The 12,485-nt window shown below is 51.0% G+C and overlaps 1 protein-coding gene across 1 annotated transcript; it reads left to right on the top strand.

The window, feature by feature from the left end:
• Positions 1 to 1,635: 1,635 nt before the first annotated feature.
• Positions 1,636 to 12,144, top strand: NPHS2 (NPHS2 stomatin family member, podocin). Its single transcript, XM_026101048.2, has 8 exons — positions 1,636 to 1,963; positions 3,827 to 3,930; positions 4,950 to 5,022; positions 5,313 to 5,395; positions 6,580 to 6,783; positions 7,502 to 7,557; positions 8,375 to 8,453; positions 9,187 to 12,144. Exons 1-8 carry the CDS (start codon positions 1,663 to 1,665, stop codon positions 9,463 to 9,465), a joined length of 1,179 nt encoding a protein of 392 aa, XP_025956833.1. The 5' UTR covers positions 1,636 to 1,662; the 3' UTR covers positions 9,466 to 12,144.
• Positions 12,145 to 12,485: the final 341 nt, after the last annotated feature.

Here is a 12,485-nt window from a genome sequence, read left to right as displayed (position 1 = left end):
AGGCGGGGCGGGGCGGCCACGCGCGCTGCCCCGCCCCTGGCGGCGGCGCCGTTGGGGCGCCGAGGCGCAGCGAGAGGCGGCGGCGGCGGCTTCTCGCTCCGCCCCGCCCCGCCCCGGCGCTGCCCGCGGCCACCTCAAGACAACCCGATGGGGACCAAACCTCGACGTTACTGAGAATACACTTGTGGTCTTTACCCCATCCGAGGGGAGAGCGCCACGTTTCCGCCAGGAGCCCCTGGCTGAAGGAAACGTTGGACAAAACCAGGCAGCTGCAGGTTTGTAGGTACGAAGCACCCGGCAGTGCTTTTGGCGAGAAACGCAGCCAGGGTCGATGCTGCCCGGCCAAAATCAAACCTGGGACATTGTTTATTACTGTTTAAAATCCCTCCCGCGCTTTCAGGGGACAGAAACCCTGTCTGCTCGTCCCACGCTGGCCTAATGTTAAAGTGAAAAGGGCACACACCCCAAAGCTCTCCGAAACCCCTAACGCGAATACAGACGAATTCGTTAATTATGCCCTATTTCCCCACAACCTTCCTCCTCTTCCCTCAGCCCGATTCATTCGCTGCTTCCCTGGTGACCCGCTAACAGCATGAAGGAGCAGAGAGCAGTGAACTGGCACTCCTGCCCGCCCCGCATGTGATATCCTGACTTTGGGCAGGCCAGAGGTCTCCAATAAAACAGGAATCCGAGAGAAAACAAGGCCGGCATCTCCCCCTCCCACTCCTCCACGCTGTCGGTCTGCCGCCAGAGGCTGAGCAGCTCTGGGAAGCCCCGAGCTCAGCTAATTAAAAGGGACGTCATCGCTCCCCCGTTTGAGCCGCGTCCTGCTCCTACACCTTGACGTCTGCCTTGCACTGAAACCTCCTCCTCAGCCGCAGCCTCCCTAAAGCCAAAATGCCTGTTACCGCCCCTCTCCCCAGAGAAGACAGGACCCACGTTTCCACAGATGTCACCACAGTCTGTGCGGTACGGCAGCCTTTTCCTGAAAGAGCTGAAAACGCAGCTCTCCCTGGAGCCCTCGGAGGTCAACACAGCAGCGAGGTGAAGGGACTGTCCCGCGCAGCAACCAGCATCTGCGTTTGCACGGCCGCTCTCCTGCTGTGGAGCGTGCTGCCGATGTCCCTCTGCTGTGCCAGCCAAGGGGTCTGCAGGGGACAGAGCCGGCGTGAGGTGCTGCTCGCCCAGCACCAGCTCCAAACATTGCTGAGTTAGCAATCGGTCTCGCTAGCAGAGGCTTCTCACCCTGACGTTAGTTGTGCTGGGTCATTCTCACCCTTTGAGGTCTTCTGAGCCAGCTGCCTGACAGCCACTTTCAAGTTGCTTTTCAACAGCTTTGCAGAAACCATCTACTAAAAATCATGAGTGCTTTTGATTGTATTTTTTTTCCAAAGCCAGGCAGATACACCAAGAACATCCACCTGGAGCCCACTCTGTTCAGATCTAACCTTTCTTGCCCTCACCCCAGCAGTGTGCGATGAGAGCAGAGCAGCTGGGAAACAGCTTGCTCGCGTCACTGTCCACTACGTCTGACAAGCCTATGATAAATCTGGAACAGGCCGCCCACATCTGCCACCTCCCTTTCTCTCCTCCCCTGCCCAGTTTTCCTGCCTGCAGCAATAAATTCAAGCACAAATTCATCCTCGTGCCACAGGCAGCTGCATGCTCCTCAGCTCAGAGAATCAGATGAAGATGGATAAGAGGTCTCGGAGCTCCTCCAGGGAGTCTCACAGGAGAAACAGAGAGTCCCCAGCTACGCAGAGCAAACGAGAGAAGAGAGAGAGCAGCAGAGAAGCCAGCAAGGGAAGGGGAGACATAAAGCAGGAGAAAGCAAAGGAGACCAAGAGCACCGCAGGGACAGATGGTAGGGTGCACACATCCACAGTGGTGGACGTGGATGATGTGATATCTGATGAAGAAATGGAGCCGATGGCATTGCTGGACAGCGAGCGACAAGAGGAAGGTATGGTTCATAGAAGGGAGGGGGCAGAAAAGCTATGGGCTCTCGGACCCTGCATGTATCACACTATGACCCTGCTTTCTGCATGGTGAGTGCCTTCACACCCATCTTGCACAGACATGTAGTTTTTCTTGGGAGACTCCAACCCTCCCAACTGGCTTCTGCAATCAGTATGGGCGGATCAGTGCTCTCTAGCAAAGCAACAAACTTTACAACAAGCAGTAACATCGCCAGCATCCTTTATGCTTCAGCTCACTGCTCTCCAGGTCCATCTGTGGTCTGCTCTCATCTCCTTCCTGCTTGCCCTTCCTTAGGTGGAAGGAGTTAGCCTTAATGCTATGCCACAGCCCTAAGAACTGCACCACAGGGAAGTGCTTGAGGCTTACACTCAGGGCTCCGCTTCCAGATAACCCTCGAGAGCAGCTCTCATCCGGGCCACGTGTTAGCCAGACCTCTGGCCTGCTGCGATAGGATGGAGCATTGCTGGAACGCTAAAGGTTGAGGCAACATCCTTGCAGTCCTGGCAGGAGATGGGCAGGTCCACCCTCTTATCTGAGAGGCGTCTGAAAGGGGAAGGCTCCATGCCGGGCAGCAGTTACCTCCATTGAAAGCTGACATTACCTGAGATTGGTTTCGTGGCTTTGGCCTGCTCATCCCAGCCAGTCTATTAGCACAACATAAAGGCCAGTTTTTGGCGGACAGGGCTCCGCTTGGCTGTCTGTTGACTCAGTCTGCATCACAAGTCCTTTGGCAGATGGCTGGGCCTCCTTGGCCCCTAAATCACCACAGGCTTGGCAGATGTGTCTTACAGGAGCCAGCATCACTTTTCCTCTTCCACATCAGCCACTCTACTGCCCTAGAGTCACACAAAGGTTCGAGCTTGCTCCTGTCTCCCTGGTAGCCAGTTTTTCATGTTTGTCTCTTTCTGCCTCAGTAACAGGAATGCCAGCTGCTGGGCAGCGCTGTGGAGCTATTAGTGATGGTGCAGGATCTTAGGATCTGAAACGCCACTCAAACACTGGTGGCTCTGCAGAGAGCTCCCAAAGGCAAAGGGCCAGGAATGGAAGGGCTAAAAGTGATCCAAAATGGGAGGGTTGCTAACTTCACTGCTGGAAAACATGGTCCACCTCCGGATCTAGCTACCCCCAGAAGTAATCTATCTGTTTTCATGCCATACCTGCAAATTTTCCCTCAGGCAGGAGCATCACAAAGGGCAGCCAGAGCAACACAGCCCACACTCACTTTGGGGAGAGGAAGAAGGTAACGTTCATCTGGGGCTCACCCCTCCAATCACCCTTCAGCACCTCGGAGGTGTGACTGCTGTAGCGCACAGAGATTTCAGTGGCAGTACTGGCTTGGGCCCACTGCACTAGGGAGCTGGAAGGTGATTAAAATCCTACTCCAAAAGGTCCTGAGGTATCCTGATAGAGATGGGTGCTTCAGGTGTGTTGAAAACCACCTCTTATTTATGATCTTTCTCTTCGTCGCTGGCTTATCTTTTAGATAAACTTCTGGGATCCCAACCCAGCCAACAAGCTGCCCGTTCCAAGCCTTTTGATACTGCTTAGCAGCCTCAGGTCTTCAAACTAAAGGCTCTAGTAAAGGCGTTCTATAGAAGTGTGGAGACCCAAGCTCAATTTTTGCCAGCAAAGTAGAGGGAAAATTTATCAGTTTGTCCTGGCAACACCTCACCATGTGGGGCAGGAGCTATTCTTTAGCATAGCTCCAGAGAGAGCCAGTGGTTAAGACATGCACCAGGTCTAGGGAAAGGGCAATACAGAGGCTGATTTATGCAGACAAGTCTCAGCATGTCAGTTCCTTGGGAGCAGACCCCTCCTAACAGAGTCATGTTGGATTTCTCCCTAGGTGTAAAGTCTCCAGGTCTAGGCATCTGCGAATGGCTTCTGACCATCTTGTCTTTCCTGTTCATCATCATGACCTTCCCCATCTCTGTCTGGTTCTGCATGAAGGTGAGAATAGTCATGGGGCCTCTCCAGGTTTAGCATTTGGTGTCTGAGGTGGATGTAATCCACTGATTCAGCATGTGTAGGACACCATCATAAAGCTTTGTTGGTCTATGGCCTTCTTATTTGCACTTCATAAACTCGTCATTAATTTTGCCTTATTCTTTACCATATATTGCTGCAGCAGTGGGGCTGCACAGGGGTCCATCCATTCCCTGTATAATACTCCTGCTGCCACATCAGCAGAAGGGGCTTAGCTTCCTCCTTTTTAAAATAAATTATGGGTGTAATGTTTCTGTTCACCTTTAAACATAACCTTCAGCCTACCCAGCCAAGAGATGGCTGCATTACAGCAACAGAATAGATTTTGCAATGCACAGTTTTTAAAACATTTTAAGGTAAGAAGAGATCTGTAAATATAAGAAATTTGGTCTAAGACATCGATCTGCTAGTTCATAGTTGATTTTTCCCTTACCTCCTATTCTCCCAGGGGTTTATAACGTGGCTCAGAGTAGGCACATTTTAGTTCCCATTCCTCAGGAAGTTCAACGTGCATCTTGATCTCAACAACAGTGTCACTATTGTAGCTCAGATCTTACACACGTATGTGAACACACACACACAGACATGCACATGTAGTTTCTTTGGAGGCAAATAACCAACATGGAAAATTTAAGCTCGGGGTGTTCGAGTTTGGCCAAACTATAAGAAAGCAGAGTGCCAGCCTCATCCTGGGAAACCCTGGGCAGCACCAACACGGGCTGCTCTCACCCAGCCTCAGGCTGTCACGGGGCTGCTATTCCTGCGCCTCTCACGCACAAGCCAGCCAGCAATTCTAGACTAGGTTCTCTGCTGGGGTAAAGGGACTCATAGTGACAGGTGACTCTAATGATTCACATCTGCTGAAATCCTCCCTTTGCAGGGTTTTCCCAGAACAGAAGTCCTCCAGCACATAGCTGAGTGAGGCCCCCTTCCTCTGGTCCTAGCCTTTCCCTCTGGTCTAGTCTTTTTTTTTCTCTTGGCAGGTAGTGCGGGAGTATGAGAGAGCCATTGTTTTCCGACTTGGGCGTCTCCTTCCTGGCAGAGCCAGAGGGCCTGGTAAGATGTTCCTTCAGCTCCCCCCAGATACGTCCCTCCCCTTCTCCGTGCTCTCCGAAAGCTCACATACTAGTACCTTTTTACCTCTCCAATAGGCCCAGCCAGATAGATGATAGGGCCATCACCTTCTGATATTCTTTTCCATGCTGAAGTAGCCTCAGATTTTGAGCCCATATATTGCTATTCCTTTCTAGTTTTTCATGCCAACCTCTCTCCTGGTCCCCAGAGCAGGAGAGGAAATTTCTGTGGTTCTGATGATCACCATCTGTCTCTTTCTCTCCCCCCCACAGGCCTTTTCTTCTTCCTTCCCTGTCTGGACACATATCACAAGGTGGACCTCCGCCTCAAAACCCTAGAGATCCCTTTCCACCAGGTATGACTCCCTACCCTGTGTGTTCACTCTTGGGTCTCTTTAGCATTATGCCTTCCTGTGACTGGTCATGTTATGCTGGAGGTCAGTCCTGATTTGGCCCTGATGTTAAGAAAGCAGCATATAGTTAAGACAATGACCCTCCTTCCAGGTCACAAAGCACCAATTCACTGGCCATAAGATTCTGTGCAGCACTGCCAGTTCTCAGGGTCTCACTGAAGACCAGGCCTTCTTGGCAAAACCCAAGCTCCAGGATTCCTGTGAATTTATAAGAAATCTCTTTCTCCCTAGTCTTATGTTTCCAGCCTTCATGGTTGCATAGAAAAGCTTGAAAAAAACATCTCAGAGTAACCCTAATGCCTCAGAAAATGGAAGGGAAAAATATACCAACCATCGTGTTTTTCTTTTATTGTAAAACCACTGGTTTCAGTCCTGTTCAATTTGAAATGCTTTAATGATACCATACAGCAAAAGGGAGGTGACTGGGCTACAGATAGAGGACTAGCTTTGTACCCACCACACTGAAGGATCCATGCAGAGAGGTCAGGAGCACAGACCGTAAGATCTTACAAGGGTGCCCCTCGGCGGGGGAGCTGCTGCTCCTGTACAAGCCTGGGAAGGAGGAAGGGCTGAGCCCTCCCTGCTAACCCAGGAATCTGTAGCCTCCCTAGCCATGGTTACAGAGGATAAACATGTAATATCTGCTCTTCTTTTGGGAACTGTTGCCTGTGCTGCTGCATTGCCAACAGCACTGTCTTAATCTGGTAGCTTATGCAGGCTCTGCAGTATACAGCAGATCCTTCTGGAGACTACTCAGCAACACTGAGCAAGGCTCTGTGCACTAACTGCAGGACACAGCCCGTGTGCTCAGAACAGGAATAGACCAGACAGCAATGGGCAGGGAAATACGGCCTAGGACGGTGACCTGCACAGGGTCCCACAGCTCAGCAGCCAAGCTGAGGAGACAGACACAAAGATGCTGCTCAGGGAACTGAGAGGTTCACAGAGGTTAAGTAGTTTGTCCAAGGTCAATCAGTGGCAGAGCTGAGTACCAGCTCCTTAGGGAACGGGGAGTACAAAGCTTTAACCATCCAGCCAGTCTTCCTCATTCTCAGCATCACCTGCTTCTCTGGGCCACCTTAGAGCTGCCAGAACCAGCTCCAACTCCCCTAATGTCTTCTGCTTAGGTGGTGACCAAAGACATGGTTACCTTGGAGATAGATGCTGTCTGCTACTACCGGCTGGAGAATGCCTCTCTCCTCCTCACCACCCTGACCAGCATCTCCAGTGCCATCCAGCTGCTGGTGCAGACTACCACGAAGCGCCTCCTGGCACATCGAGCCTTCTCCGAACTCCTATTGGAGAGGAAGAGCATCAGCCAGGAGATGAAGGTGCTTCCACAGGGAAAGAACGGGCAGAGCAAGGGGTGAATTGAAGCTCCACAGAGAGGCTTGGAGGGTGATCAGCCCCCCCAAAATCACATACACTGGTTTGTAAAGGGTGCAATAACAACACATGGCCCTTCACAGAAAAATGGGATGTGTATTTTAAACTCAGACCACTTTAGGGGAAGAATCTACAGTGTGGCCACCAAAGGCAGCCACAGAGAGTAGTAAACAGTATAGTGTGAAGGGGATGAAGAAACATCTTAAACTAGCTTCATGAGTGCTTTGTGATAGCCCAGCTTCAGTGCTTACCTCAAAGAGGAGATTCTCACAGGAAATTTCTTCTGCAGCCTGACCAAGTTGCCATAAACCCTGTGTATAAGGGATCTCCAGCGGCAGTTCTGTGGCACCATCATGCCTACACACATGAGGCCAGTCAGGAATTCAGTTTCCAAGGAAACTGAATTGGTTCTATGCTCAAACCAATATGGACAGGTTAAATTGCGTAAAACTTATGGGAGAAATACGAATCAAGAGTGAAGTGAGGGAAATAATTTTAGTTCTGAGGGGCCTCATAAAATAGCACACACGAGCTAACAAAGCTGCCCTAAAGTCCTGCTGTTAACTGCCTTGAATTAATGTCCCTGCACTGTCTGACTCCCTGTGAGGGGCCTGGGCAAGGGCTGGTGTTCTCCCTACGCTCAGAAAATCCTCCTTTTTGCAGGTGGCCTTGGATGCCGTCACAGGCTGCTGGGGGATCAAGGTGGAGAGAACAGAAATGTAGGTAGGAAGTGCCAGTAGAGGAGGCCTCCCTGGCTCTTTGCAAGTACCTGTCTTGCCATGGTCAATGCTGTCTGCTCCTCTTCCTGCTTTTCCTCTGGCCTCTCCCAACAGGCTTTTCCCTACCTCTTTCAGCCTTTGCTTAGAGTAAAATTTTCACATGCAAAGATAGCACTTGCTCCTGTACTGACAGCCAGGGCAGGATCCTTAGCTGGGATCTCATCATCATTTTACTACCATTCCTGGCAGGGTTGCACCCACTTCTGGTGGCCTGGGAGTCACAGCAGACACCAAGCCCTCTGTTTCCGAGTGTGTATTAAAGGCCCTGGGGTCTCAGCACTGGTTGGGATGGGCTCCTCACTCAGAATCCCATGGAGAAGGGTGGGCCTCGCTCATCACACAGAGGGCCACAGAAGAAGGAACCAAGTGAATCTAGGTCTAAGCAATGAATAAACAACTGTATGAGTGGAAGGAAATTCCTATGGTCTCCCAGGGGATTCTCTGATGTCTCATAAGGGGTAAGCATAGGCTTCAAGCCTCAAAGATATAAATAGGAGAGGTCTCTTTGCTATCTAGTGATCATGGATACCTGGTTTCATTAGAAAAGTGTGTTGGAAAAAAAGGATGGGAACAGAGGTAGAAGGCTAAAGCAAGAAAAGGGACACCCAGGGAGTTCAGAGCAAAGACATTAGCCAACAGCTTTACAGAGATGGCTAATGAGCCAGTTCCAAGCAGTCTGACCAGACGGTCAGATCAACTGTCCAGTGCTGCCAGGGGAGCATGGAGCCCAGCTAATTCTTGTCTCTCATTCCCACAGCAACAACGTACAGCTGCCTGCTGAAGTCCGGCAGTCCCTGGCCGTAGAAGCAGAGGCTCAGAGGCAGGCCAAAGTGCGGGTATGCCAATGCTGAAGACCTCCCATCTCCTTGCAAAACGCCCCTCTTTCCTCTCCCATCTCCAGCTGAGGTCCCTGGAATATGCTGCACTAGGGTATAGCTCTGGGCATACCTGTCTCCTTTTGTTCTTGCCCAAGAGCTGTAAGGGGAGCTGCAATAGCAGGCTGGTCCAGCCCAGTGGAGTCTGGAAAGCCCAGATCTGGCATCTAGCCTATGGGTAGGACAGAAATACACACAAAAAGTCTGGGGTTATCTCCAGCCCAGAATGCTTGTGGAGATCTTTCTCTTCCTCAGAGCTTTGCTCTCCCCCAGGGGCCCAGCCAGGATGCTGGAGCAGGGCTCTCCCCACTGCTGGGTACCTCCTCACCTTGCTGAGTCTAGGCTGGCCTCCGCCACTAACAGCCTGGATAAAATCTGTGTCCAGCACCCTTCCCACAAGCCCAGCCTTGAAAAGGCTGTGCTTTTGCAGCATGAGTCTGTCCAACTGTGAGTCCTGATAGGCCTAATAGTGCCTGAACTGCCTGTGGCTTCAGTAAAAACAAGCTGGACATGAGTTCCCAAACATTCAGGATATCAATATGTCTAGCCCATGCTGTGATCTTCAGAGAGCAGGGATGTTGCATTTGCACTGTCCCTGGGGAGATCACAGTGACAACCTCTCTCTGTAGTAAACAGTCCATGTCTCCTTACTCCCCAGCCTCACTGATGCCCTCTTTGTTCCCCTTCTTGGTAGGTGATTGCTGCTGAGGGGGAAAAGGCTGCTTCCGAGTCCCTGCGGATGGCAGCTGAGATCCTGTCTAGTGCCCCTGCTGCTGCTCAGCTCCGTTACCTCCACGCACTGCACTCTTTTGCTGCAGAGAAACCTGCTGCCTTCATCTTGCCCTTGCCTTTGGATCCCATGAACCTGGTCTCTTCAGCCACTCGCAGCCCCCCAGGAGTAAGCAGCCTCCTCACGGACCACGCAAATCTCCCAGAAAGCCTAAAAGACAAGAAGGACTCACCCATGCTGTAAGAGCTGTCCTAGAAATGGTTGCCACAGTGCCCCAGTCAGTCCTGCCCAAAGAGGAGCAAGAAGGCTGGTCTACAGCCCATCAGCAGCGTGTGGGCCAGAGGTGGGAGAAAAGGCAGCCTAGGCCTGTAATATAAAGTAGATTGTACATGCAAGAAGTTTCTGCGTGCTTTGGAAAGGAAAAAATATGGAGCACAAGGAGCAAGGGCACATGTGTGAGCAGGGGGTCAAGGGGGGGGCATCTTCCCTTCCTTTCTCCTCGCCAGACACACCTCTGACACCACAGGGCCTGACCCCAGGGTCTGATCCATCCTTCCTCATTACATCAACAGGAAAAACAGACTAGCCTCTATATATTTAAAAGCTCTGAATCCCCAAACCCTGCTCCCAACATGAGCTGCAAGGAATTAACGTGCAGAGAGCCTGACACTGGGACCAAGGAGGCAGGTACAGGCTGCCCCCCGGGGCAGGGGACATCTTATTAGAGACAGTGGTTTCCTGGGGCTCTGTCTTTGTGCTCGGACTCGGGGTTTTCCTTCTGCACCCTTGGCTGTAAGTGGCTATTTTTAAAAGAAGGGTAGGTCTTGCAGCAGGGTGGTAAAACAGCGCTGAGGCATGACTGGCTGGCCTGCTTGGGCAGGAGCACGCTCCTCTTCACAGCCAGTCTCTGTGTGCGTTGCCCTGGGAAAATGCAACTGCTCGGGTGGTGCAGAAGGGATCCTTGCTCAAGTGCCTTTGCCCTCAGCGTGAATGGTTGATTAGAGGCGAGAAGAGCGAGACAGGCTGGGGTGGGAGCCTGGTAAACTGGAACTGCTCCTGGGGAGGGCAACAGGGGCAGGCTCAGCCTGCAGGCAGGTTGGTGGGCACTGCTGGCCTGGCTCCCTTGCAGCTTCACCGCTTGCCCAGGGGGCCCTGGAGGCAGCCCTGGATACAGGAGTTCGGTCACCACCCATGCACACATACATACACAGCCAAGATGTTTAACCTCTAGTACTAAACTAGGAGGAAAGGAGGAAGAAGGGAAAGGAGGAAAGGGCAGCATTTTGTGGCTTGGCACTTGCTAGCAAGGCACACCAGCTGTGCAGAGGGAAGGCAGGCTGTGCTGCTGCTTTCTTCCGCTGGGTGGTGAGCCAGGACAAGATCTGAGCTTGTAGGTGGCTGCTTCCAGGATTACTGTGTATCTAAAAAGAGACAGAGATGATCTGCTTAGCCAGCTCCCACTGAGCTGACAAGAAGGAATCCAGCACCACACTGGAAAAGCTAGCTATCTCCTTGAGAACCGTAATTCTATTGAAGACTGCAGCCACCTTGGGCATCCCTATAGACAGGGCAGAAGCAGAGAAAGTCCTCAGAGCTCTCATAAGATCCAGAGAAAGTCCTCAAAACTCCTATAAAATCCATCCTTCCTTTCCCTTGGCAAAGATAGGGAGCATAAAGGAAATCCCAGTACTCAGTTTCTTTCATTTTGGTGTCCTTGTGTGGATACCCGCTCTGCTCCTGCCCTTTTATGTGATCTGCAATACCTCCCTGTGCTTTGAAGCAGGCCGCCCCTGCACAGCCATTCCCAGTCCAAGTGTTCTGGTGCTGGAGGAAAGCAGCGGCCTGTAGAGGCTGAGCTAGAGAGCACTTTGGGGCTCTTCTCTAACTGCCCACATGGTAATTTGCCACCAGGATAGTCCCTAGCAGGGGTATCCTGGCCCATCGCTTATTCTTGTATTCTCACTAGTTTTTTCAGTCCCTCTTTGGCTGCTAGTAATGCTCCACGAGCAAGGCCCATGCCCTTGGTACGAATTCCTTTAAATGCAATTGTGTCATAAGGAGGGACTGCAGATACTGGTTTAATACAGTGAAGCACAAGCTTCAGACCCTTTAATCAGACCCTTCAGCTCCCTCGAGTCCCCTTCCCAATACGCAGTGTTCTCATAACACTCACAAGTATTTGCCAGCTTTCTTACAGCAAGGACACTCAGCAAACCAGCCCCCTTACAAGTGGCTGGAAAGTGGAAAATTTCCACCTGTGAAATTACGAGTGATCACACAAGCAGCTGAGCTCTGGGTGTAACTTCCTGAGGGCACTTCACATGCAGCTTGCTCTCCCACTGTAACTTCTCACGCAAGGACTGAGGGAGTCCATAATAGATCTCAGCAGTAATCCGGTCATAGAAAACTGGCTCTGGGGAGCGTAACAGCTCTGTAGTCTTCCACTGATGAACCTGAGCTGTGTAGTTACTGCTCTAAGGCTGCTTCTGGTTATTTCTCATGCTGCTTGCATAGGTGCCTGTTTCCCAACCTAGAGCAAAAGGGTGTAAATACTGCATGGCATGAACTACAGATGATCCTTTCTCTGAGCACTTCTCTAGCTAAATTTCTGACTCCATGTAAAATGATCCATAGAGATCCAGGTTCCTTGGCAAATCAAGGAACAGAATAAAGCATGAAAGGAACAACTCTTAGTCTGAACAACAAATAAGATGCTCAGAGACACATGGTACTATGCACACACACATTACCCTGTTTACAGTCATATCTGCAGAAGTCAGGCATAATTACTGAGTCAGGCATTAAAGCTTTTCTGCAATATTCAGTTATAAAAAAGGCAAATTATAGCTGAGAGCATCATCAGTTCCAAAGAACGCACCTAGTTCCAGCAAGATCTTCTCTAAGTATACATTGCTGGTAGAAACTTGTCATTTTACCTTTAGGAGATATTACTTTCAAAAACCTTGCAGCAGGAAAATATAGTTTAAGACTATACTTCAGGATTACTGGCATACAGTGTTTCCAAAATAGAATTTGCTTCCAGGGAGTTGGCAGTGGCTGCCTGAAGCAGATGTGATTTGTGACAGTTTCAAAGCCTGCCCTTCCTTGCTGGGATGGGGAAGAACCATGCCAAATCCAGGCAGCTGCTGCTGGGCTTCCACCACATTATAACCCCAGTGACTGCCTCAGGGCCTGGACCAGATGGGGAGCCAGGGGGCTCAAACTCAAATCAGAGCAAGATGGAGCAGGTGTTTTAAATTCTA

Source organism: Dromaius novaehollandiae, chromosome 8 (assembly GCF_036370855.1).
Source record: "Dromaius novaehollandiae isolate bDroNov1 chromosome 8, bDroNov1.hap1, whole genome shotgun sequence".
Lineage (NCBI taxonomy): Eukaryota > Metazoa > Chordata > Aves > Casuariiformes > Dromaiidae > Dromaius > Dromaius novaehollandiae.
The sequence above is the reverse complement of the archived record's forward strand: the minus strand, read 5'-3'. Positions and strand labels throughout refer to the sequence as shown.

What these genes read in the sequence shown, in the direction of transcription:
- NPHS2 (XM_026101048.2), top strand. Translation starts at nt 1,663, where the DNA reads ATGCTCCTCAGCTCAGAGAATCAGATGAAGATGGATAAGAGGTCTCGG. An exon ending in TAGAGATCCCTTTCCACCAG is followed by an intron (nt 5,396 to 6,579) that starts GTATGACTCCCT and finishes TCTTCTGCTTAG; the next exon opens with GTGGTGACCAAAGACATGGT. An exon ending in AAGGTGGAGAGAACAGAAAT is followed by an intron (nt 7,558 to 8,374) that starts GTAGGTAGGAAG and finishes TCATTCCCACAG; the next exon opens with CAACAACGTACAGCTGCCTG.